This window comes from Scleropages formosus, chromosome 24 (assembly GCF_900964775.1).
Source record: "Scleropages formosus chromosome 24, fSclFor1.1, whole genome shotgun sequence".
In the NCBI taxonomy this organism is placed as follows: domain Eukaryota; kingdom Metazoa; phylum Chordata; class Actinopteri; order Osteoglossiformes; family Osteoglossidae; genus Scleropages; species Scleropages formosus.
This window is the reverse complement of record NC_041829.1, coordinates 7,006,571-7,032,814: the sequence shown is the minus strand read 5'-3', so window position 1 is coordinate 7,032,814 and position 26,244 is coordinate 7,006,571. Positions and strand designations below refer to the sequence as shown.

The following is a 26,244-nucleotide window of genomic DNA, read 5'->3' as shown; positions in this document are numbered from 1 at the left end:
TGATCCTTTCGCAGACCATTAAGGTAAAATCAATATGGCACATTAAATTTAGTTCAGGGGTCTGGAACTGAGAAACCGAATCATCACTCAGGGATTCTGAGTGATATTAATACACCCCTGGCTGCAAAAATGCTTCATTTCTGTACAGTCTACAATCAGCACCCGTATAACTGGGGAGCTGAATCAGCTGAACAAAGTAAGTCCTTCCACGGCAGACCGAGAAGCAGATTTGCTAATGATCTCTACTGAAAATAGTGGTTTCTGTTTGCAAGATCTGCCTGAGAAAATGTTAAAACGGATCTGAATGTTATTTTCTATTTGCACTGACACTGAGGGTTGGGATGAGTCCAAGCAGGCCAAGAGGCTGCACAACGCTTCATGATTTGTCGTCACAATCCAGCCACGGAAGACGCTGTTGTGGAAAAACACACCCTGTGGCGTTTAAGAAATATTAGCACCTCATTAGCAGCGCTACCAGAATATTTTAACAGAAGGGGAATGGTCAGAGCCCACTGCTTTTGACCTCTTCAAATGTCAGAGCAAGGGTTGGGGTTACGTTCTCACTGGATCTGTTGATCATCTCCGTATCTGGCAGTAGCCTTCAGGGGTTCAGCATCCAGAGCGGAAGCTCTTCCCAGGGCTATTTCAGTTTTGTGACAGGGTTGGGGACTCTGGACATGCCCAGGCTTACCTGAAGCAACACTTTGAATGCCACGGGCTACAGCATGAACAACCAATTCTCAGCTTCAGTGCTGATGTTTGCACACCCAAACACTGCAAGAGCCAATAAACTATTTATATAGCAAAATATATATGATCTTGAGTCAAAACCAATGAAACTGAACCAAGTGTCAAGAATTGGCTATGTTGTAAAATGCAAACATTCTCTATTCACTCAGCCCACATGTAACACGGTTCTGTGTAGTAAAAACAAGGGATTATTAAAATAGATACATCATATTTTTCAGGAAAAATTAATTTCATTAGATATCAGACTGATTTAACTTCTTCAACAGGTATTTTATTCTGCATGACAGTTTGTATCAGATGCTTGCAAACAGATTTACACACTATACGCTCTCAGAAGGTTTCTTCTATTTCAAAATTATACTTCATAATATGACAGTCTCAAGCAATCACAGTCCTCAATTAAGGTAAGTATAAATCAGAACCGAATTACCAGATTCAGTTCTGTTATGATAATTTAAAGGTGCTTACAATTATCAGGGACTGAGACAACTCAGGTTCAAATATCACTCCTCCCGTAGTACCCTTAGGCAAGGTACTTACCCCTAAATCTAGTAAAAAAAAATACCCTGCTTTGTAAGTGGGTAAATCATTGTAAATTTGTTTATCTTACATTTTAAGTTGTCTTGGACAAAGGACCTGGATAAAAAGTTAATAAGAAGTGCAACAAAGGATAACACATCTTCAGCCACTGTATTACTATAAACACAACTGCCCCAGTAACATGCCTAAAGTGTATTTGTTACTCAAAGTAATATTCTTCCTAAAATGCTGTGTAGATTTTACTCTCAGAAATGCTATTTAATTTTAAAAAGCTGAACAATGTTTAACAAGTAGCAAAAAGACTCGTAAACTGCATCAGCACCAATATGTTTTTATCTTTAGTGTGTGATTTGAGGTCAGCTAACAGTTCTCACACCAACATGTTACTGGACTAGGTGTGAAATGAAAATGAAAGCGATGCACAATTCTTTTCCTTTAACAACTTAATTAACAATACGTGAACGCTTTTTTCCCCCATTTCTTTTTTTTTTTTTAATATAGTTACATATTACATGAATTGAAATACTACAGGAATCTTGAAGCCTCATTTGAAGACCTGGGAATTCCAGTGATACAGTAAGAAACTGTAGTACGGTGGGCTGGAATTTAATTCTGTCAATCTCAGCTCCTGGGACATACCGCCCTTTTTAAAATAACATCAGGCAACATATCAGATGACTGGATTTTTCCACTTTATGTTGCATTGTGACTTTTTTTTAATATTTTATCAAATATTTCACAGAATATTTAATGAAACAATAACTACAACCATTCTTAAAATTGATACTTCAATTGTGCGGAAAATGTGTGGAAAAAATATAAAAACATATATGTACATCCTAATGAAAAGGCAGTGAAAATTGGATTTAGAGAAGACAATGTATTACTATGACATTATCACGATACTCTTGTCTCCCTGGGAGAAATTTTTCTTCAGCAAATTCAGAAGCGTCTTCATGACTGTGAGTAATGAGGATTCAGAATCCCACCCTAGATCTTTTGGCTCACTCACATTCATTTGGCTCACTCAATATTGACCGGCTGGATTCATTTTTCGTATCCAGTGCCTGTTTAATATCTGATGCTCTCAAACTAATGTTGGCAGGTTATGCCTTCTGCGTCCCTAAAGGAGGAATGGCTTGTGCTGTGAAGAATGAGCAAATCCTGGACTCTCAAACATCACGTCTGCTAACATCTATAATCAAATATAATCACTTAAATGACCAACGGCAATTATTGGTCTATAGGGCAGAAGTAGGGGCTGTTAGATGATCTGCAACCTATATGTCAAAAAACCAGAACACCTTCTGTATTAAACACAGATTAAGCACAGTTATAATTTTTTTTTTTTTTATCTTCAGTTCTTTCAAAGGCTATTTTAAAAAGTATCAAAAATTAATCTCTTTCTGAAAAAAAATATTTGTACAGATTGCTTGACCTACTGAAATTCATCACGTGACTTGACATGGGCATCCAAAGGATCAAGTGACTACTTTTGAAACTTGTTACAAGAAGAAAAAGAAGAAATCATCATCCAGAATATTCTTCTTCCCAGCATCAGCCTCAGAAGTGTTATTGTCCTTTCCACTGCTGCCTTTTGGCTTTTTTCCGCGTTGTAAGCGGATTTCAATTCCACGTGTGATTTGTTACTCATGCTACCTGTTGCATTTAAATCAAGGTAAATTTTCAGTCTGGCATCTGGTACAAATGAAGCCAGTATGCAACAGATTAATCGAACGGACGGCCTGCTCCACCTCTGACCCTCCCTGTCGCTCTCTCGAGGCGGAAACAAGCTTTAATTTACACTATGTGTCTTTACCAGCTAACCTCGCGCACACTTGATGGAGTACCCCTGACCACAGGTATTGGCAGCCACTCCTGTAATGATTTCAAGGGGGTAATGGAGCACTTACCCTCCGCAACCTTGCCTGTCTGTTCTGCAGCACCTCCGGGTAAAACTTTGGCAATGTATGCACCGATTTCACCATTAGTCCCGGGAATCTCCTTGCCCCCGACCACTCTGATACCGAACCCATTCCCTGAAAAAATAAAACAAAAAAATTATATAATAATAATTTGTATTAACTTTCTCATGTATAAATAAGCAGTTTTGAAGCTAATTAGACATAAACTGCATGTTTGGAGACTGGGAAAAAAAATCAACATATATAAATTGAGGAATTAATTAGTAACATGATTCATTAACTGTCGACAATAATCTGACATGGAAATTAGTCTGTTATGGATTTAATGACTGTGCTAGGGACTGAAGCCAACGCGGCAGAAGTAGAATGAAAGAGTCTCTCTTTGGAGCCCACAGTAGCTTGAAATCTGGACGAAAATGGCATGCCTGCAAGTGTTTCGTCATGTCCACACTCTCAGATGGTGTGTCACAGACCCCCAGGGTGCACACTAGGTTCTACAGCACTCAATAATACAGCGCCGTTTATGCCACACAGTGTTGTAGATGGACGGGGCAGCGGGCCAAAATTTCTCCAAAGTCATGTTTAATTAGTAGATTTTAGTGTGTAAGATAATTACTCCCATGTTCCTTTGGAAGAAATTGAAGAAAAAACGGTTACATATAGAATTTATTTTTATTTAAAAATCTGCTCTGCTCATTCATCTTATATGAATCTATTAAGTGAAACATACAACACGAAGTAGACTATGTAAATGTACCGAAAAGGGTTACTTTCCAGGAAGGTATTGAATTCATTGCGAGTAAAGGCCTACAGTGAGTTGAGTTCTCCTGCTTTACCTGACACACTGTGGTCTTTCGAGTCCCTCTGCAGTTTGACCCTAGTGTGAGGAAAAGGGTACTGAACAGGTTTCACCTGGGGAGAGAAAAGATAAATAAAGGAATAACCGTTTTACCGTGGAAGAGTAACTGCAGTAACATGGAAAACAACACAAGTGGTTAAATGAAATACCACCTTAAAACAGCAAGAAATTTATATTAAGCAGTTATCAAACACTGTAACGGTGGACGAGTGATCTATAAATGAATGAATTATTCTTGAAAACCATATATGAAGTCCAATTCTGTAAATCCAGCCTCATTAAGAAAATAAAAATAACTCCTTAACCTCCCACTCCCCTACTGCACCGGAGCACAGATTTAATTCCCAAAAGAGAAGTGCTACAGTATCCCAGCAACCCCCTTACGTCTCCTTGTTGATGTTTGTGGGTCCCTTGTCGCCTCTCGGACGCATGCCCATTCTCCACCCGGGCCTCACGGGGCTTGTCGAACCAGTCCGTCTCCTCCCGCCGCAGATGGTACGCTTTGGGAACCAAGTCAAAATGAATCGACCCGACTGGCACAGACACCCAGGAAGAGCAGGACCTGTATGACTGCGCAGCCAGGCAGGCAGAGGGGGAGGCAGGGCAGCCCCTATCTGCACTTCTGCTGCGTGCGCCCACAGGTCATGCAACGAAACGAGTGACGGGAACAGACGGTGAGAAGAGGCACGAGGGAAACGGGTTCAAGACGACACATGAGTGGAAGGGGGAGAGAGGCTTTCCAAGGTGGGGTTGAATGTTATCCCTGTTGACTACCACACCCTGCTGACAGCATGTCGGCCTTTATTCCCCCGAAGAAAACCAAAATGTACAAATAACCGAGAAGTTAAAATAAGTCTATTAAAAGGTAATGTATCATGCTGTCCGTTGTCTTAGCAAAAAAAAAATTTAAAAAACATAAAAAACCATTGACAGGAGGAAGCATTTCAAAGGTGTGAGGATGTTTAATATCCTCTATAATATAATATTATAGTGTAATATTCCAGTTTAATATTCTGTAATACAAATACATTTGGTGGTCAGGATGTTCCGTAAAAGATTCCTGACCTATGGCACAGTGTGGCGTGAGGTAACTCTAGAAGTACAGTCGGTAAAGCAAGCTAAATCTTATATTATTTTCCAGGAATTTTCAATCATGAAACCGTAACATAGCATCATTATTATTAAATGGTTGATAAATTAATCAGATATATTCTGTCAGTGTTCTTGCTGACCTTTAACATAAATATAGGTGAGTACAGAATGTATGAGATAGTTTTCACATAGATTAAAACTTTACTATACATTAATCTTTTAATTAGGAATCTCAGTCTCCAGTATACGATAGCTGTATAGTTTTTTTTTTTTTTTTTGCCTCCTCAAAAGCAGAGTCCGTGTAAATGTGAATAATCAGCGGGTACACATTTCAAACTCAAAGGGTTCATATTAGCCTCCATTAACAGTACAGGGTCATGTATCGGTCATGGCGTGGACCAATGGTTCAGGTGAGTTGCAATGGTAACCATTGAGCAGAGCTTGGAGACAAGTGTTTTTGCATTCAGACATACCTCTGTAGTGGGAACACACGTACGCATGACTGCACCAGATATGCAATGCTGGAGGCTACTGCGTGATTGCCTGGGTGCGTATGGACATGAATTTCAATGGGTCGGAAGTGTTCGTTCAAACCATGAAACATATGGAAAAAGTCGATTTATGCCTTATGGGTTTGGAAACTTATTGGAACTCTCACCTTCTACATCCAGTTAGTGGTTCTGCTGTGATGCAAAGTTATATGAAACTAAATGGTACACTACTACAAAAAATTTTAAGTCAACCTTTTTTTTCTTAAGGTGAATGGTTCCAACTGAATAAATTCATATGTTAGCATTAATTTTAATTGTCAATCATTTGTCTCTCCTAGCTGATTATTAATACTGTTAAAAGGTCTTTACAAATAAATGGCATTACTAATAAGTACAGTGAGGTGAGAAACATAACTACATAGGATACAGTGTAAATTAGTTACCAATGACATTTTCCCAGGCACATGAATGTTTGAGAGTGTAAACAAACTGTTTATAGCAAATAGGCTCTATCATATGGAAATGCATATCAACATTTAGTGAAATATTAACTTTTTTACAGATGATTTCTTGGTGAGAGGCAATGGTCCGGTGGTGTATAATTCAACTAATACTCTACCGTTTTTGATATTTTCATGAGAGTTTCTTGGATCATCTCTGTTCAAAGTCACCAGGGAGTCACTTAGTGCTGCAACCAAGGCAAATTAATAGTTTGATATGGAGTGTATGACATTTTTTCCTGTCTTATCAGTTTAATAGTCCTTCACCCTGTCCTTTTCAGGTCTTAAAGCACTGAGTATTGACATAAACTTAATTCTCTTGCATGCACAGCCTGCTAATAACTGAGTCAGATTATAGGTTAATCCTGAACATAAACATTTTAGGGACTTCAAAAACATGAAGGGGGAACACCAGTGTTACATGTGAAACAACAAAGTAAGAAAAATCCATTAAAAAAAAAATCACAAAAAAAAAAAAAAAAAAAAAAACACAAAACATGAGTTTATAAAACACTTAAACACAGCATTAAATCAATACACTATGTAACATAATGTTTTTTCCTGGGTAGTAAGTGTTATTTCCTTATTGCTTATGCCTAAAAAGTATAGAAAATGCTTATTATTTCCTTCAGACTTTGCTTTTGTGACCAGATACAGATATTTTGAAATTTACCCATTTCCAGTGGAAAAATAGGCAAATATCACACACACATTTTCAGAACCGCTTGTCCCACACAGGGAACGGGAGCCTACCCGGTAACAAAGGGAGTAAGGCCAGAGGGGGAGGGGACACACCCAGGACAGGACGCCAGTCCATCGCAAGGCACCCCAAGCGGGACTCGAACCCCAGACCTACCGGAGAGCAGGACCATGGGTCCAACCCACTGCGCCACCACACCCCCTACATATGAATCAACCTGAACATATATTTATACTGAAGTTATACAAAAACGACCACAAGAGATTTACAAGCGAGTAATTTTTCAAGATTTATGATTATAATGTAAATCACTTTCACAAATCAGCCCCCAATTATTGTCTCTCATTATGTTCTTGTTATATGCTCCTTGGTAGCAGTGTTCAAAGTCCAGTGTGTCCTGGTGGAAGCGCTCACCTGGCTCCTCCGAATATGCTCCCATGTTCTCCTTGAATTTATCAAAGATATGGACTTTGAGAGACATCCTGGAGCCCATTTCGTTGTAGTTTTTCACCAGAGTCTCAACCAGCTCCAAGTAGTTTTCAGCCTTGAGACTGCCCAAGTGGGAGCCACTGGTGGACCCCTGGAAGGTGTTGATGCCACCAACGCACATAAAATTGGGCCTTATGAAGCTATTTGTCACACCTCTAGATAAGGAGTCTGCATCCTTTAAGTACCTTCAAGACTTCTTCCCTGAGCTGCATGAGGCAAAGGTCAAAGCCGGCGCCTTTGTCAGACCACAGATAAAGAAGATCCTGGAGTGCAAGGAATTCCCCAAGAAGCTCACTAGGAAGCAGAAAGCAGCTTGGGATAGCTTTGCCACAGTGGTTCGGGGTTCTTAGGCAATCTCAAGGCTGAAAACTAGGTGGAGCTGGTTGAGACTGGTGAAGAACTACGACAAAATGGGCTGCAGGATGTCTCTCAAAGTCCGTATCCTTGAAGCTCACACTGATAAATTCAAGGAGAACATGGGAGCATATTCGGAGGAGCCAGGTGAGCGCTTCCACCAGGATATACTGGACTTTGAGCGCCACAATAGAGGAGCATATAACAAGAACATGGGAGACTATATTTGGGGGCTGAATTCGTGACAGCGATTTACAGTATAATCGTAAACCTCGAAATACAACTCGCTTCGCTCGCTTTTATGTTTCTTTCTGACTTTATGTGAATGAAAATGTGCAAATTTGCCCATTTTCCCATTGGAAATAGGTACATTTCAAAATATCAGTTCCTCATCAAAAAAGCAAAGTTTGAAGGGAATAATAGGCATTTTGTATACTGTTTAGGCATAAGCAATAAGGAAATGACACTCACTACCCAGGAACAAAAAAAGTAAAAATTTGTTACACGGTGTAATTATTAAAAACCTCAAATGGAGGTATTGTTGCTAATAACTATGTCGTCATCACAGGTATATGTATACAGCTATGCCTGTTGCAACAGTATGGATTATCGTGGAGTTAGTACTACAAAATTTACATGTACCATGAATGTCAAAGTTAAAATCAGTACCTTTACAATATTGGTCATATTTGTTAACGTACTGTATCTGTATGAATGCAATCTATTAGATTCCAACATTTCTTAAATTTAGGGTTACTATTACTGATGAATTAAAAAAGGTACGTAGAAAGAGGAAATGAGGACTTCAACAGAACACAACCAGCAAATAAGAGCATCTCATTCATTTTCACTGAGCTTCATGCTGATTTTTTACGATTTTATATATTTAAAGTAGAGCAGCAAATGCTGTTAATCATTTTGTTTTTTGCAAATAATATTATGACTATGTTGTTAAAAAGCTGTACATTACCTATACTCTATTTATCCATAAGAACCTGATCACATTACTGGAAAAGAAGCATTACTGTATACTACAGTAAAACACAGTATATTAGGAAAACATTATAGCAGCACTACTTTAAACTCCAAACCTGTATTCATTACCCAAATCATCCAATAACATCATGCACATGTACAAACAATCACTGCAGAAAGCCAGTTACATGCAAGTTACAATATAGTTGCTTTATTGTTAAACATTTAATACAAACACCAACATGCATTTATGAGAAATGGTATGGTAAATAATCAAAGGTAAGAGTCATGCAACAAAAATATGGAATATTATTTTAAGGTGTATATCGAAAACAAATGCTTGGCAAATCCTGCACATTTATGCATGTTTGCATTATGAAAACAACAGATAAATTATGTAAACAGCAAAGTTAATATTACATAACACATATCCGATGTCTGTGATTCTCTTTTATCCTCTCCAAAATACGGAGATGCCAATGTATTTCAAACAGTCTAGTATGTAACAACACACAATAACAATTAGCAAATGCTTTGTTAGGGTGGTTGAAGGTATTTGCCAGTTAAAACTGTATATGCCTGAATACCATAAGACTTAATGAGATATTTAATGAAAAACATGGTTATTTCCGTACATCTGAGTCTACGAGATTAAATTTAAAAAAGAAGTGTATACTATTGTGCCTAACTGTGCATTAATTGAACATTTCCAGATTTGATTTATATTGTGTTACAATGGAATTCATTGAGGTATTATTAATCTATTGCAAAATGCCTTGTTTTTTTCTACTTCTTTTTCTACTACATAAGGTTTTGTGATTTAAGGAAGCACTTTCAGTTTTCATCATCCATCAACATTAGTTATAAAAGAGGTTTCAGTTAATTATACCTGAGCTGGCAACAAGCAAGAGTGTAGACAACAACATTCAAAAACGTGAAAAAGTTGGGTAACAAAATAAATATTAAGCATGCAAGACAAAGGAAGACCAGAGGAACAATGATTATGTCTTAGATCGAGTTCTTTAAGACATACAATGACAAGAAATGTACATCAGTGAAAAAAACCAATGACATGCATCAGAGCACACAGTACTGTAAGGAAGTCTCAAGAAAATCAGTACAACATCACACATGTATAAAGCAAATAGACCTCAGTTAAAAAGCAACCACTGAGGAAATCAAAGCTTACATACACAGACGTGAACACAGTCCGGTACATGCATGAAGTGCAAATCCACAGAACTGCAATGTGACGACAGTCGGAGGCCCAATTTACCTTCGCTGTCGGACATGGCACCTTGCAAGTCGTCCATCATGAAGGCTATGTCCCGGTCGTAGCCCCGGGTACGAGACTCCTCTCTCATATGCTGCTGCACTTCCGGGAGGGAATGGCTTGACCCAAATTGATCCCTTGAGTCAGCAGATATCGGTGGGAGGGGGCCAGCCGAAGCTCGGGCCATTCCCATCGGTTGGCCGACGGGACTCAGTGGACTCTCCTCCTCAGAGTTCTGTGCTACAATAGGAATGCGCCCCCTGCTTTGGCTTATGGGCAGACTGGTTGGCTTGGTCCTCACTGATGGGGATGAGTACGAAACATCCAATGGCTCACTGTCAGTCTTCAGTTTTAACGATGAACTGGACAGATCTCTTTTGAGGGAAAGGTCAAGTCCATACACAGACGATGGCCTAGAGGATGGCCTGGACCTGCTCCCGCTAGGATATGTGGTGTCATCCTGAAGCGAAGACCTCATGGTGGGACCAAGGTTCAGTGTCTGTCCTAAATTCAAAGATTGTGCAAGATTTGCCCCAAGGGTGGAACCAAGGTATTTCTGCTGCTCTGAGATGTTCTTTCTTAGACCAAAAGTAATATCATCTTGAAGGAGTCTAGCCCTTGATGCAAGACCACTCACTGATGAGGCGCTGGATGCCAGATAGCTACTGTAGTCTGGTTCAAGATCCCTGCCTTCCTGGATAGGGGAGAACTTAGCCATTTTAGGATCCATTAATGCCTTTTTATGCTTGGCTTGCTTCTGGTAGAGCACAGACGCGGGGAGTTGTTTGGCAGCTTGTTTCTCCAGTGTGAGCCTGCTGATGCTATACTTCTCCGTTTTGGGAAAGTGCCTGTAGCTGCTGTCACCAGGGTAGTAGTGAGGGAGGCCAGTAAGGTGCTCTAATCCCTCAGTGCCTCTACGGAACTCCTGCTTTATCTGCTGCTTTAGGAGCTTCAGCTCGTATGGGTCCTCCATGGTGTCTTCTTCAGCCTTGCTGTAGGGGTGGAGCCTCGAGGACACCTGTAGCGGCCCCAAGAAGTCTGTTACCTCAGCAGTCCTTCGTACCTCCGCAGCACGGAGGAGCCGGTCGGCCTTTGTGAGGTCCTTGTCTGGAATGCTGAATGTGGAAGACAGTCCAGCAGAGCCCTTAGTGAGCTCACCAATGTCATCTATCAGAACATAGTTCCTGGGAGTGTGGTGGTCGATGTCTGCATAGAAGGAGTCTGCGGATATGCTAGACATGGGACTGCTCGCCATACTGCTCCTCTCGTCCAATCCCATCCTCAGGTCCAGGCTGCTGTATTTGCCCCCGAGGTGGGGAACATACGTACTATCCGTGGAAGAGGGGACCATCATAAGGGGCTGGTTACGAATTACCTCATAATTGGTGGTGATCTTTGGCTCCAGGTCTGACAGTGTTGTCTGTCTGGGTTTCTGCTGCATCAGGAGCATCTGAGAGGCATGCTGATAGTTCTGCTGCTGCAACTGTTGATGGGAGGCATGGGGATAGGACAGTGTGGGCACAGAGGAATAGATGGATTGGGTCTGGTAAGGAGAGACCTGCTGATGATAGAGAGACTGCTGCTGATAAGGAGTCTGCTGAGCATACTGGCTGGCAGCCTGCGTTTGGGGCGCATACTGGTATTGAGTGTAGGGACTTGTTTGCTGGGTGTACTGAGCATCAGGCTGAGTCTGTGGTGGGATGAACTGATTAAACTCAGACTGTGGGGCTGTCCTCGGCCTTTCCAGGCCGTGCCCATTTCCCCTCGACTCTCGGATGTTGCTCACCTCGCTGTCCGACATGTAGTCACGCTCCTCAGCCACACCCTGAAGATATGCCCTCTCCCTCTTTTCCCGCTCCTTGAGTAAGGCATCCTTCCTCCTGTTGATGCCCATTTCCAGGTACCGCAGCTTGGCATCAATCTCCTTCTCCTCCTCATCCAGCTCAGCCTGCTTCTTCCGGAGCTTAGATGACTCCCGCTCGACAAGGTCCAGCTCCCTGTCAATGTCCTGGAGAATCTTGGCCCGGGCCATGGTGGTGTTTCTGCAGAGCCGTCTCCGGGCTGAGCCCGTGCTGTAAGCGGTCTGACCTGCTGTGCTCTCTTCTTCTGGCGGAGGGTTTGGAAGTGTGCGCTTCACTTTCTTTTGAGTGCCTGATGGGGTACTAGTCTGTGATGCCTTGCCCTTGAAGAAAAGAGGGAAAAAGAATAATTAAGCAATAAGAGCAATATGATACTGCTATTTCACTGAGTGTTGTTCATGGTTACTTAATAAGAACAACATTTTACCTATATCTGGTTTTAAATAAAGTAAAAATGTAGCTAACTGGAAGCAAAATGTTACTTTAATGCACTCAAAAAAATAAATGTAGTAAAACAATAGACCAGCACGTAACTATAACTAAGTAAAATATTAAACATGTTAAAAATGTTTCACATGTTGTTCAGTAATTAGTGTGATCACAAAACAGTTCTGCATGTTGCTTACTCTATATGTATTACAGACACACACACGCATTTTCTGAACCGCTTGTCCCATACGGGGTCGCGGGGAACCGGAGCCTAACCCCGCAACTCAGGGCGTAAGGCCGGAGGGGGAGGGGACACACCCAGGATGGGACGCGAGTCTGCCGCAAGGCACCCCAAGCGAGACTCGAGCCCCAGACCCACCGGAGAGCAGGACCCAGTCCAACCCACTGCGCCACCGCGCCCCCCTCTCAATATGTATTATTGTGTCTATACACACACACACACATTTTCTGAAACGCTTGTCCTATACAGGGTCACTGGGAACCGGAGCCTACCCGGTAACACAGGGCGTAATATTGTGTCTATATTTCACTGCAAATCAGAGTAATTTGGTAAAATGTTGTTGGTGCTTGTTTTTAGTTAAACATACCATGGAGAACACACTAGAATAGACTAGCAGTGAAGGGAGATACAAAACAACGCTTGCACTAAAACCCACATATGACTCAACATGTATAATGTCAATAATTTAAAACTTTTTTTTGTAAGGTGCCAGAAAAAAACAGACAGTAAAGGAAGATAGTTGGCGAGTTGCTACATAGAGGGGGCTAATTTGCCTCCCAGACAATCAATATCTACTGGCGCAGTCGGATCCTCATTCAAAGATTTATCACTTCTGGAAAAAGTTGACTCACTCACCAAATTTACTCTGAATGGGGTGTGTCAAAAATAAAAAAAACAGTCTTCTTTCACATATTTTGTTTGGAGGAATTGAAGCAGGTATTATAAACTACAGATGATGGGTGTAATTGCAATGAGATTTTTTTTGCCTTCGCAGGAACATCTCAACACTCATTCCGTCTGTTAAACCATGAGGGAGGTGGGTGTGATATTAAAATTAGACACACCACAGGTGGGAAATTCTACACTCAAACCAACACAAAAAGTTGGTTTGGGTGGGCTGTTCAATTATAATATTTAGCAACAGTCTACTGTATTACATGCTATTCTGGTATATTTTTATATATATATTTTTTTTAAAATACTCACAGAGTATCCATCTGAATACTGGAAGCTGGAACTTGCTCGTTCTTCTGATGTCGGACTTAGAGGCTTAGGATCTGACATGGAGCGTTGCATGGCCTTCAGGCTTCTTGGACTTGGTGGGGGTTTTGATGGTTCTGTACCTACCACTTTTTGCGGGCTGACATCTCCAACGGACTTGTCATACTGAACAAATTCTAACGACTTGCTGGGAGACAGCGGAGAGATAGGAGAATATAACACTTTGGGGGACTTGGGAGGGGATGGGGCCACCTGTAGTGTGGAGTCTGCTTTAAGGTGAGTATTGTAGCCTATTTCGAGGGGAGTCGGCCGCCTTTTGTCTTTTGTGGGTGACATAGCATCAGTGTCTGTCCCTGTCTGACAGCTCAAACTGCCTCCCCTGTATGTTTTCTCTGGCGCAGAGATGTGTTTTACTATTTCTACCTTGGTATCCATCTCAGCCCTGGCAGATGGCTTCTTGATTGTTCCAAACGTATCAGTCTGAACTGAAATCTCAGACACGGTTTGGATGGCAATGCTCGATACTTTGGATCCTTGCTTGCTTTTGTCATCTGTGTACTTGCTGGAACGTGACCTGCGCCTACTCCTTGTGGGGATATCCCATTCATCTTGGTCCTCATCATCTGTCTGAACACTACTGTCGACGCTTTTCTTATTCCTCTTTCTCCTCCCTACGTAGGCTCTATCCATCTCATCCTCATCATCTGTCTGAACACCACTGTCAACAATCTTCTTGCCCGGCACCTCTATAGCTTGTTGGTCAAACTGCCTGACTCCTCTAGGCAATATGTTGGTGAGCTGCAGATTCTCTGGACCCTCAGTCTCTTTAAGCGAGACTTCAGAACCTGGTAGGCTTGGGATGTATTGGGCGACGCCTTCTGAGGGCACTGTGTACCACGTTGGGTTCTGCTGCAGTTCAAGGCTAGTGACTGCAGAAGACGTCGCAGTTTCCTCCTGCACTGGCCAATACTGGCTGTTATCCCCACCAGCCAACAGGATCTGTTCCGAACTGACTGGTGGAGAGGTACTTTCAGATGGGTCATATCCGTACATCTGTCTCATTTTCTGCTCCTCAAGCTGCTGCTGCAGTTGCTGCTGGAGATGCTGGATTTGCTCGAGCTGCAGCTGTTGCTGGGCATAAGTTTCCTGCTGCATCATCAGATGGGCCTGACGCTCTTCTTCCTGCTGGAAAAGGATCTGCTGTTTCATCGTCTGTAACTCCTCCAGCTCCTTTTGGACTAAGAGCTGCTCCTGCTCACGGAACCTTTGGATCTCTTGTCGCTCCCACTCAAGCTCCTCTGCAAGACGCAGCTGCTTCATCTTTTCCATTTCAAGATACTCACGCTCCATCTGATACTGCTGTCGAGTATCATCTGGAACGATCGGAGAGGACAAGGCTTCTAGAGATGCTGCTATGGCCTCAAGCGATGCATCCGTGTAGGAGTCTTGAATAGTGGTAACTGTGGGAACAACTTCAGGGAAAGTCACATGCAGGCCACTCTTTGTAACACCTGTTTCTAGGCAGATGGGTTCCTCTTGTGCAGTAACTGTGGTCGATAAGAAACTGTATGACCTTGGGAGTGGCTGACTTTGCAGCGTTGATAGAGATGGCATGGTGTCACTGGAGTGCATACCTGATGTGTCTTTATACATTGTGCTAAATATTGATCCCGGTTGGGTAGTAATAGCATATGTAGATGGAACTGGTGCTGCCACAGAAGAGTACACAACACCATTTGATGACCTCAAGACACTAGTGACACCAAAGTGAGTTCCAGCAGGAGAAGCTACTCTTGCTTGACAAAATGGGGGAATGGTCATCCCAGAGTATGCTCCTGTTCCTTTAGTCGAGTAGTCCATTATTTCACCTGCAATCATAGTTCCACAAAGATGTGTCTCAATCCAAAAAGCATTTGTGCAACCATTAGCTAAGTCATGCCCATCCAGAAGAAAGACGAAACCAAAAGCATGCAAAGACTTCCAGCTTTTCTAGATCACCCCAACGCGAAGCCAAAGCATTGGGGAATAACACGCAGGCACATGCATGCATCTGTGTACAGAAAAAGGGAAACACAAAATAGGAATGACAAAAATATAAGAATGTGATTAAAAAAAAACACACACAACAGCGAATTAAATTAAAAGTTATAAAAAAGGAAATCAAAAGTGGAAAGAACAACCAAGTATCAGTGAGGTACAATTAGGAAATTCAAAACTATATTTCAAAACGTAAACTGTTGCAAAGGGAGTTATACTGACCTGTGGATATTTTTCCAGATGTCAAGTCTACAGCACCCTCAGTTGCTCCATTATAATCGTAACTATTTTTGCTTTTATAGAAAAACAATCCAGCCTCTGCCAAATTAGTATCAGACATGGATGATTTCATACCACCGAAACTTCTCATGCTATAGCTTCCAGAACGATCGTACTGATAATGGTCGTCCCTGTAGCCGAATCTGTCTTCAGGCAGCGTGGTTGCTGCCTGTGGTCTTGTGCAGCTTCCTGCAAAAGGGAGTTTGTACACAACATCACAGCAAACGGCTCGCCTTCCAGCTGTAAGATCCATAGGCTTGCCGTCTTCTTCGACAATGGTGGTGACAACCCCTGATGTCACCCCATTTACAGCTACCATAGTTTGAACTGGTTTAGATGTGGTCAGATCCACCGCACCTTCCGGCCCTGCCTCTATGTGCGTCGGAAATCCGGCGCTGCCATTAGTTATACTTGGTGGGGCAATTGTCACGGGCGGTTTCGAAGTGTCTGTGCTTGTGATAGCTCCAAAAGACAGATTAATAGGGGCCTCTGCAATGGCACTCGTCGTGGGTTGTGAGTCTATGGGTCTGTATATTATTTGAGCAACAGGCTCAAACTGCTTGGATGTCAGCTGCAGGGGGGCTGTCATAGACTGAGCAAGATCTAAAGGTTTGTCAGCAGCATTGTCATTGTACGCTATTGTGGCTGTACATGTTATGATAGTTATAGTACTAGTTACAACTGACAAAGTTGGAGCTGGTGGAGCCTCTGCACTTAGATTCACAATTTCGGAGTGAACAGCACTCATCTGCCGCCCATTGCTTTCACTTGAGTAAGCAGTCCGTTTGACATCTGGCACAGAAAGATCCATCCCTCTGTCAGTCATTTCAACGTTGACCTTTAAAGTACGAAGATCAACAACATCCCCAGAATAGTACATATTTTGATTTTCTTTTGGCTTCATTTGTGGATGAGCTATTCCTGGGGAAACAGTAACTGCAACACTGGTTGTTCTTGGGGCTGGCGTTGGAGGTATTGTTTGTAATCGTTCTTCAACCACAGACACTGTGGTTTTTTGGACTTCTGTGGTCACAACTTGAGCTACAAGGTTAGGCAAAGTCAGATCAGGCTGCACTGATGCCGCCGACACCGAAGAGTACATGTGACTCGTCGTGCTTGAAACAAGCTTTTCCGGTACCCTCATTTCTTGACTTTCTATCGATTTTGTATATTGAGTAAAGGCCACTGGAGCAGTGGGTGCCACTTGCAATGGTTGTTTTGATGGGGATGGTAAAGAAGGACTAGTAGGAGCTTGAGTTGAAATTCCCTCAACAGGAGTTCCAGGTTCTGATGGTAATGTGATGACTACATATGTTTCATGCAAGGAACTTGTGTACCTGGGGGACAAAGGTGATTTGGGTGACGTTATGCTCAGCTTTACTTCAGCTGGGGCACTTAGATTTAATGTCATGGTAGTGGTGCTCGGAGGAGCCGTGGGTTTGCTTTGTGTCATTACTATACTTTGACTACTTAAAGCTGGTTGGGTAACTACAGGTTTTGGAGCAAGGGGAGGTTTAGCACTTTCCCCTGGCTTGTGGGTGAACATTAAACCAGCTGGTATGCTTGATGGCTTTGGTGGTACAGGTGGAGGCACGTGTGGCCGGTATGTTGGCGCCACAGAGATCTTCACTGCTGCACTTGGACCTGTGGTTGTTATTGTTGCATAAGCCATTGTTATTGCAGTTGAAACTGGCACTGATGCAGGAACTACTGGTGGCATGCTGATGGGAAGTTTCTTTTTTGGATAGACAGCTGGTTTAGGCATGATGGGAGGAGGTAATGGTGGGGGTGGAGGAGGAGGGGGAGGGGTGACTGCAGAGACAAATGTGTCAGTCCTCTCCAGGGAAGAACCTCTGAGCAAAGCAGCAGGTTTTGGGGGCACAGGTGGGGCAGTTGCTGTTGGTGCAGCTGCCAAAATGGTAGCAGTGACAGGCATTGACATCACACTTGGTACAGTAGGAGTATATTGAGGCACTGTAGGTAAGGGTGAAAAACTGACAGCTGTAGGTGGTGCAGTCCTGGAGAACAAATAGGGAGCAGGAGCATCAGAAGTGCTGGCCACAGTGCTGTCCCCTTGGGATGTTTCGGCAATTGCAGAAAGGTTATCCATGCTTGGAACTGAAATTACTACGTGTTCCTCTATAGGTTTCATAATGGGAGGCACAGCTGGAGAAACAGGATATGCAGAAGAGACAGTGCTTGAAATGGCCTCTGGTAGATGAGTCAAGACTGGAACTGAAGTCACTGACCAGGTGGCTTCACCGACCCTGTTCTGTACGTCCATTGCAGGCTCTATGAGCTGTGAGGGAGCTGATGTAATGGCAAAAGTGTAAGTGCCTGGTGGAGCACCATTGGGAAGATTCTTAGATGACGGTGTTATCGTAGCCTGGGCCAGTCTAACAGATGGAGGCAACGGTGGTGGTGGGGGAGGCGGAGGAGGTGGGGGTGGTGGTGAAGGAGCCACAGGAGCTGGAGCAGAAGCTGAAGCAGGAGTAGGAGTGGGGGCAGGGGCTGGAATGGAAGGTGGATGTGCAGCTTGAGTTTGAACCACAGCATGAGCTGGAATATGAGCTTGAGGTGGAGCTGTAGCTGAAGTTGCAGCTGGTGGCAGACGTGGAGTTGAACTTGGAGCTTCAGTTGCAGCTAATGGAGGAGCTGAAGCTGAAACTGGCGCTGCAGCCGGAACTGGATGCGAAGCTACAACTGGCATTTGTGAAGCTACAACTGATGCTGCTGCTTTTGGCTGCTGGAAGTCACCAGTGGTTTTAATTGATTGTTTAGTTGCTGTAATATCTGAAGATGAAGGAACTGTTGGTATACTTGTGGCTGGTTGTTGCTCCTTAATTAAACTTTGATCATCTCCATTTTGACGAATGCCTGACGAAGCAGCAGCTTCCTGCCTTTCAGCTGTTTTGTCCTCGTCTTCAATGTCTTCCTCCCCAGAAGAACACTGCGTTATTTTCAGGTCAGGTATGGGATAGAGTGCCCTGGTCAGAGTTGCATCTGATGAAACAGTGGTTGCCACTCTGCTAAGCTCTTGATCATAAACTGAGATTAATGCTATAGGTTGTCCTTTTGGATCTTCAAAACCATCTCCAGAGGAAATCACAATTACCTCAGGTGACGTATGAATGTCAGGTGCAGGCTGAGTCGGGCTGGTTCCAGGTGTCAGATTAACTCTTTGCCTCTTCATCAGTTCTTCATAAGCAGCTTCTGCATCTAGCAGTGGTTTGTCATCCTTTGTGGATGAGTCACAAGTTGAAACAGTTACATATCGAATCTCAGGGGCAGCATGGTGTAAAACTGTCTCTATCTGAGAAGTTTCTTTGACTGGCAGTTTTTTTCGAAGTTCCTTTTCTTTCAGAATCAAATCTTTCTTTTTCTGCATCATATCTTCATAAACTTCATCTGGCGATCTTAATTTCTTCACAGGTTTTTGCACAGAAATTGTATGTGCTTCTTCTTGCTGTACTGCATTGTCCTTTGCCATGGTTTCATCATAGGCTTCTTCAACTAATGACTCATATATGTAGTCTTCAATTAGCATACCACCATAAAGTGGTTCTTTTTCCGGTGGTGCTTCAGGCACTTTTTTACCTTGAAGAGATTTTGCCTTTTGCATAATCTCTTCATAAGCCTCATCTGCAGTTTTTAATGACTTTTCTGTGATACATTTAGTTGTATCTGTATTTTGCTCTTCAGTAGGAGAATAGAGAGACACCGATGTTGGTAGTTGGTACACTTTCTGAACAGCTAAGATTTTCTCTGGATTAATCTGGAAGCCTTCTGGTTCTGATTCTATACTTGGAGAATATTCAGAGCAAGAAGATTTATGGAGTTCTTCCATTTCAGCTGCTTGCCGTAGCTCCTCCGTCGGAGAAGCATCCTCAATAGGTGAAAGATTGCTTGGGGGTGTTTTCGGATGTTCGCGTCTCCTCTGTGCCCGCAATTCCTCTTTGTCTTTCTTAGACTTCTTGCTAGAGCTCTTCTTCACCTGCTGTTGTTGATCCACCTCTTTCTGCTTTTCTTGTTCTTTAAGAAGCTCCTCCTCTTCTCGCATTTCGTCTTCTTCTGAGGAGTCCTCAATAGTTGGAAGCACTTGACCGTGCTGTCGGTGCCTTGCTTTCCTGTGTTTTCCCTCCCCACTCATTCTCTTATGGCTTGGACTACTGTCACTGTCCTCATCTAGAGATGACACAGAAGTTGGTGATGTTCCTGGTGTGAAACTTGATGCGTGAAGACTGGATGACCCCTCACCTCTTGACCTGTCCTCAGGAGAATCAGTAAGGCTCTCCATGTCTAGGTCCCCTTCTGTACTTTTCTGTGCTGGTGTTGCTTCTTCATATGGTGTAGCAGTGGTATTGTTAAGTTCTATGGTTTTGAAACGTCTGAGGCCTCCTACAGCTGAGAGTTCCTCCTCCTCTTGACTCTTGGTGTCCTTTGATTTGGGCTCCGGAATCTTCATCTGTTCTTGCTCTTTTTTTCCCTGCTGGGAAGGCCTTCTCCCAAGATCCTCCTCTTGGCTTGAAATGGCTTTTTTCATTGGTCGCTTTGATTTTCCTGAAACAATCTTCCCTTTGCCTTTCCGTTCATCTTGCTCCCTTTTATGTTCCTGCTCTCTGACCTGCCTCCTTACATAATTGTCCTCGTCGGAGCCCGATGCATCCTCATCGGCACTCATCTCCATGATCTGTTTGCGGATGAACTCTTCATCATCTCCAGAGCCTGGGCTGTCTGGCTTGTATTCTTCACTGCTGGATGATGTAGTGCTAATTTTCCTTCTCTGCAGGAGAGGTGATGGTTCACTTCCGCTGCTGTCTTCCATTGAATCCTGACGTTGCCTCCTTGCCAAGACTGCATCTTTCTTTTCTTGTAACTTTCTGCGATCCCTCCTGGAGGCTGCATCACTGGGTATGTCCTTTGTAGGAGATTCATCCTCCTGGAAGTCATCCAGATCTTCCTCCTCAGAGCTGAAGGATTCAGGTGAGATTGGCAATAATTTCCTTCTATGTTGGTTACCCTCCTGATCACACAGGTGGCTAGGATCTTTGTCAGCTGAACTTGTTTTAGCCTCCAATATTGACAGTACTGTACTTTCTAATTTGGCTAGATCTGAGGGGCTCGTTGGACTGGTCTCCTGGACAATGGCTTCTTTTTGGACAGGGTCCTTCAACAGCTCTTTCTGGACAGTTGAAACAACAACGTCACCAAGAGATCCAGAGAGTCCCTCAGAGGAGTACCCTGTGTCACTTAGGCCTTGAGGACTCTTTTGTTGAGAAGGAGTTTCACATTTATCGTCTTTTTCCTGTAAAAACAAATCATATTTAAAGCTGCACAAGACACGAAATATAAAATTCTGACAGATATATACAAGAACTAAATATTTTGTTTGGTCAAAGAATTAATTTCTGCTTCCCTATCATCACACACACGGGCTGAAACTGCATGTCTCGAGTGGGGTAGCAGCAAACCGGGGCCCGACCCGGCAACACAGGGCGCAAGGCTTGGGGGGGGCACATCCAGTTCTGGCAGTAGCACCAGTTTCAGTTTCAGCTCCCCCGCCACAGGGCACCCCAAGCAGGACTCGAACCCCAGACCCACTGGAGAGCAGGACTTGGCCAAGCCCGCTGCGCCACTGCACCCCCCTGCTTCCCTATCAAATGTAAATCAAAATTTCCATCACTGTGCTTCTGAAAAGGGCATATTCAGTCTTTAAAAAAAAAACAAATCAACACATGCCTTGCACTTCAGTAGTCCACCACTGTAGCATTTTTACTACATATCATGGTCCCTAACGGTATAAAGTTGCTTTACTATCAGAGTAAGCTGAAAAGTGTCCACTAAAGATTAATGCATTATACTTGTCTCTATGACAGTTCACGCATTACCTTGTTAGCTTTTACAGCTATATGTTTGTCCTCTTGCTTTGTCCTGATATCAGCTCTCTTTACCTCTTCTCTCTTTTCCACCGTTTGTGCTACATCCCCAGGTTTATCAGAAGGTTCCAGACTGGCCTTAATAGAAGGCGCAACAGGAGAAGAATCAGCAAGGGGTGCAGTCTTGGACAGCTCGGTCTTCTGTTGAATGGGAGTTGGTTTGAGCGGAGTAGGTTCTGGTGCCTTCGGCTGTGTTGCTGGCTGACTCACAGGGGTGGGCTGTCCTTTGGGACCCATGGGCTGCTGGCTTGACGGTTTTGTTGGCACCGGTGCTTGTGGCAGCATGCTAGCCATGTCTCCAAGCTGCCCAGATAGTGCCCGTTGTGTTTGGCAGTTCAAGCAAAGCCATTCATTCTGTAAAACAAAAAGGGGAAATGAAATGAGGGGGCATAATTCAGATAATTCTGTAAACTTAAGCACTGGGAAGTGGTTGAATTATGCACATTCAAATCACCCACTATTTTCCACTATTATTATTATTGTTTTTCTTGCTGCTACTTTGATTTAAACACATTTAGAGGCAACAGTGGTAGTGTGTAACTACTCAAAGTGAAATTTAGTGTAAGAGCAGATCATCTGAGAGGTCAAAAGCTTTTGATTTTACGGTAAGTTCTAAAACTAAAAAAGCTGAAATCCAGGGAGAACGTTTACTAAAACCTGCTATGTAGAGGGACTATGACATGATAAACAGTGACAGCCAAGCCACAGCAGCATGAACCTAAACAACACCCAGAATATCGCATGTCATCTCAAAGTGTGCATCTTATCCTTGCACATCAACTGAAGCCATTCATAAACCAAAAGACCAAAACAAAGAAGTAAATCAAAAATTATGAAAGTACAGTATGCATAATATGGAAAAACTTGTATAAGGGTCAGACTCACTAACTACCTTTGACTTGGGGAAAAAAATACATTTCCTCTGCATTTTAATTTAATCAGAAAAAAATATTTCTTCGAAAATGTAAAGAGATTCACAATTACGAATAAAAATTAACCGTATTTTTTTTTTTTTTTTTTATCTCACCACTTCCTGAAATTCATCTTTAGCTTACAGTAAATCAAGATGAGCATACTGTATTTCTGGAAAAGAGTTTAAATATATACATCAGGATGGCATGCACAAGTAGATCTACGGTTAATTAAGCAGAACAAAACAGCCCACGCTATCAGCCAACAAACCACGTCTTAAGGCAATATAATTATTGTTTACTCTAAACTGTTTCTTCCAAATGCATGCTAATTTGAGCTTTGTTTAGTTTGTAGGCCACTTGAGCAAACGCTTTTCAGTTAGACACACAGAACTGTCATGTAACTAAATTCCAACAAAAGGATCATGCTGCTACAGCCGTTCACATTCACGACTAGAACTGGGCCTTAGGGATGCCTTTTGATTTTAATTCCACCCAGTCCTCTGTGCTGCTGACTCTAAAGCACCCAAGAAGTTCATGGGGGCAGCTATAAAAGGCTGCTATACGCAATCTTCACCCTGGACCTGGTTTTGCTCCCTTCCACGCAGTCCCTCCCACAAATGCTGCGTCATCGTGCCCATCGTGGGTTCCCTTCTTGTGTGACACTGGCACAATGACATTCAGCAGCGGATGGGGGTGGGGGGAGTTTTGTGATATACCCCCCGCCCCCCCAATTCTCCACATACTCCTCCACCTCTGGGTGATGCTAAATGCCTGGAGAATGCAGGACTCCCCATTCCACCCTGGAATTGGAGCATGCTGCGTGGTGGGCGCACACAGGGAGGTAGTGACATTTCACAGGAAGGGGGCGAATACGGAAAAATTAAAAAAAAAAATAAAGAAATAAAAGAAAGAAGCCGCTGTGTCTCTCGCTGGCAGAAATATTTGTTTCAGATGTGACGGCGCAGCAAAGAAAGCGGGGTCCGTCATACTCCTTGGATCGCTTCATTTGCACTCTAATGCCTTTTGAAAGCCATTCAATCCAGCCAGCCCAAGACACGCCATCACTGAAAGGAAGCTGGAGAAAGACATTTCTTCCCCTACGATCTGTGGTACACTTGTTCAGATTAATATCTCTCAAGCGCTGCTCCAGCTACAAAATGGCTTACCAGCAGATGAGGCCAGTGGCTTTGCAAAGCGTTAAGGAGGCAATTATCTGTCTCTCCTCGAAACGGCTGCGCGTTTCAACGGGGTCTGCCGGCTTACCCGGCAATGGCCCTGTTTACCTTTAGAAGTGCTAATTAAACCCAGTCACCCCTTATTCACACATATTTACAGATGAAACCAAACCATTGCAGGAAACTAATGCACAGCAAACCATTGTCATCAATAAATCATTATTATATAGCGTCATACAGTGTGTTGTTATTCTTGTATATTTATTAACAGCTGAGGCTTAACGTGCAGGGATTTACAAAACTGCCTTAACTCAAGATGCTAAAACTCAAAATGTGGCCCATCTTTGATACTGATGAACATCTGGGATCATGCTGAACATGTCTGATGAACCTGATGTGTCATATTCTGAAAAACATTCAACACTCAAAAAACATTATCAGATTTTTCCTGGAAAATATCTTTTTTTTTTTCCCTACAAAAAACAGCAAAAAAGCTACCTACATCAAGTATTGTGCAAGATTTACTCTATCACAGCGTGTATTTGTTCAATCCGGCAGTACAATCAGGCTGAAAATGTAGAAAATGCTTGGCTTTGCTACAGAAAGCGAGAGCGTTAACTTAATATTTTGTAAATCACTGCTGATTTAGAGAAATGTGTGTGCAACAAGCATTAAAGTAATTTTTATTCCTCTGGAAATCAACTAAGGCAGTTCAAAGAGTAAACAGTAAAAAGGGAGAACCGTGCACCATCATGAGATGTAGATTAACATGACTTGCTACAGAAAAAAGCAATGAACATTTTAACATCATCAAAATGAATAAAACACAGGGCGATACAGAAGAATGTCTGCAAGCAGATCATCTCACATCTTTGGAAATGTTTAAATTTTCCCAGTTTTTTTTTTTTTTTTAATACACGCGTGTGTGTTTAGATGTCGCTCTCTTTTCTCCTATAATAACATTCAGACTGTGCATAACTAAAGGAGAGAGAGCCTTAAATGGAGTTGTCATACAGTCTCTGGTTGCACATGAAGTGGACCACATCAGTAAAAAGTCACTGGCTAAACATAAATAATTCATTCTGTCATAAATATAACTTGCAGCTCTTTAGATTGGGCACAAATCAGTAGAGTCACACTGGTTTATCATGTAAACCCTTATATGTGGGTGCAAGCAAAGGCAATGACAGTAAATCAGCATCAAATCAAACGTTTCAAACCTCCTTTTAAATCAGAGCCAAAGCTCACAACTCACTGCTAATAGGCATAAAGCATGTTACCGATGGAGACAAAACAGCATTCAACGTGACTTTTTTAACAAGACTGTCATTGCAGAACGTCCTCTGCATTTATTCTCCCTTCACCGCCCCTGTCCCATCCTAATTTTCCCTACTATTAAGAATATTTTCACTGTCTTCAACCAAAACCTATCAACAGATAAAGGCCACCCCAGGGAACAAATAACACTATTTTTCTCCAACACCAACTGGCATGAAACGAAAAACTAATTACCACCTTTAGCTGCAATGACTGCAACCAGACTCTTCGTGTAATTCAATACCAGTCCCTTACATTGCTGTGGAGGGATTTTTAGGTCACTCTTCCTCTTATAACTCGTTTAATTCAGCATTGAATTCTGGTGAGCTTTGTCACCGTAGATGAATACTAAAGAAATCATATTTGCTGCAGGTAGGTGTACATTCTGTAAGCGGTGCGTGTGTGTGTTGGTGTTTGTTTGTCTGCTTGCGTGTGTATTTGTTATTTGGGAAGCCAGGCATGCAAGAAGTTTCTGCTTGAGGAAATTGCGAAGCAGTCCTACAGGCTCCCTCTCTGCGACACACTCTTTATCGCCCTTCCTCCCACGCTCATTGTGCCCCTGTCTCTCTCTACACACTTGCTTCTGTCCACCGCCATTCCCTCCTTCGCTAACGTGGACCGGGAGACCCCAACGCAGGCGAGCGTGCCCTTCAAGATGCTCCTCTGCAGGCCTCCCACTCCATTACACCAAGACTCAATTTACTCCTTCAGTTGTTCAACAGCTGCATTTTGTTGTTGTTGTTTCTATCCGTCTCTACTGTTCAGTAAAGGTTTTATTTAAGCGTGAAACACTCAGTGCTATCATCGCTTTATACAAAACACCAAAAAAGAATTTCACAAGCACCGGCAGAACACCTCGCTGGTGTAGTATCCGTACTCACAGAAGGAAAGATCTAATGAAAGGCATCTGCTTTCCAGTCAAAGTCTCAGGTTCGTCTAAATAACACCGGTAAAATTCATCATTTTTCGGCCGCCGTTCTGCCGAAAGAGAAAACCCTGCCGCTAAGCAGCGTTCGGGAAACGCAGCTTCCGTCCCATTTCGTTTCGGGTCTCGCAGGTTGGATGAGAACAGCGGCGGCGATATGAAAGTGGCCCTTGTTTGCAGTT

General features: G+C 42.9%; 1 protein-coding gene across 6 annotated transcripts in view; it reads right to left on the bottom strand.

The window, feature by feature from the left end:
• Window positions 1–26,244, bottom strand: part of LOC108936513 (protein piccolo-like) — a 93,003-nt gene that overhangs the window by 32,259 nt on the left and 34,500 nt on the right. For 5 of the 6 annotated variants that reach the window (XM_018755912.2, XM_018755907.2, XM_018755910.2 and 2 more), the window contains exons 4-11: window positions 21,684–22,085; window positions 15,739–21,100; window positions 13,465–15,347; window positions 9,952–12,130; window positions 6,277–6,345; window positions 4,459–4,574; window positions 4,052–4,127; window positions 3,204–3,329 (exon numbers count right to left, since the gene is read on the bottom strand). In XM_018755912.2, coding sequence (XP_018611428.2) covers window positions 3,204–3,329; window positions 4,052–4,127; window positions 4,459–4,574; window positions 6,277–6,345; window positions 9,952–12,130; window positions 13,465–15,347; window positions 15,739–21,100; window positions 21,684–22,085 — 10,213 coding nt within the window. The remainder of the gene's footprint in view (window positions 1–3,203; window positions 3,330–4,051; window positions 4,128–4,458; window positions 4,575–6,276; window positions 6,346–9,951; window positions 12,131–13,464; window positions 15,348–15,738; window positions 21,101–21,683; window positions 22,086–26,244) is intronic. The other variant, XM_018755908.2, reaches the window with a different exon arrangement.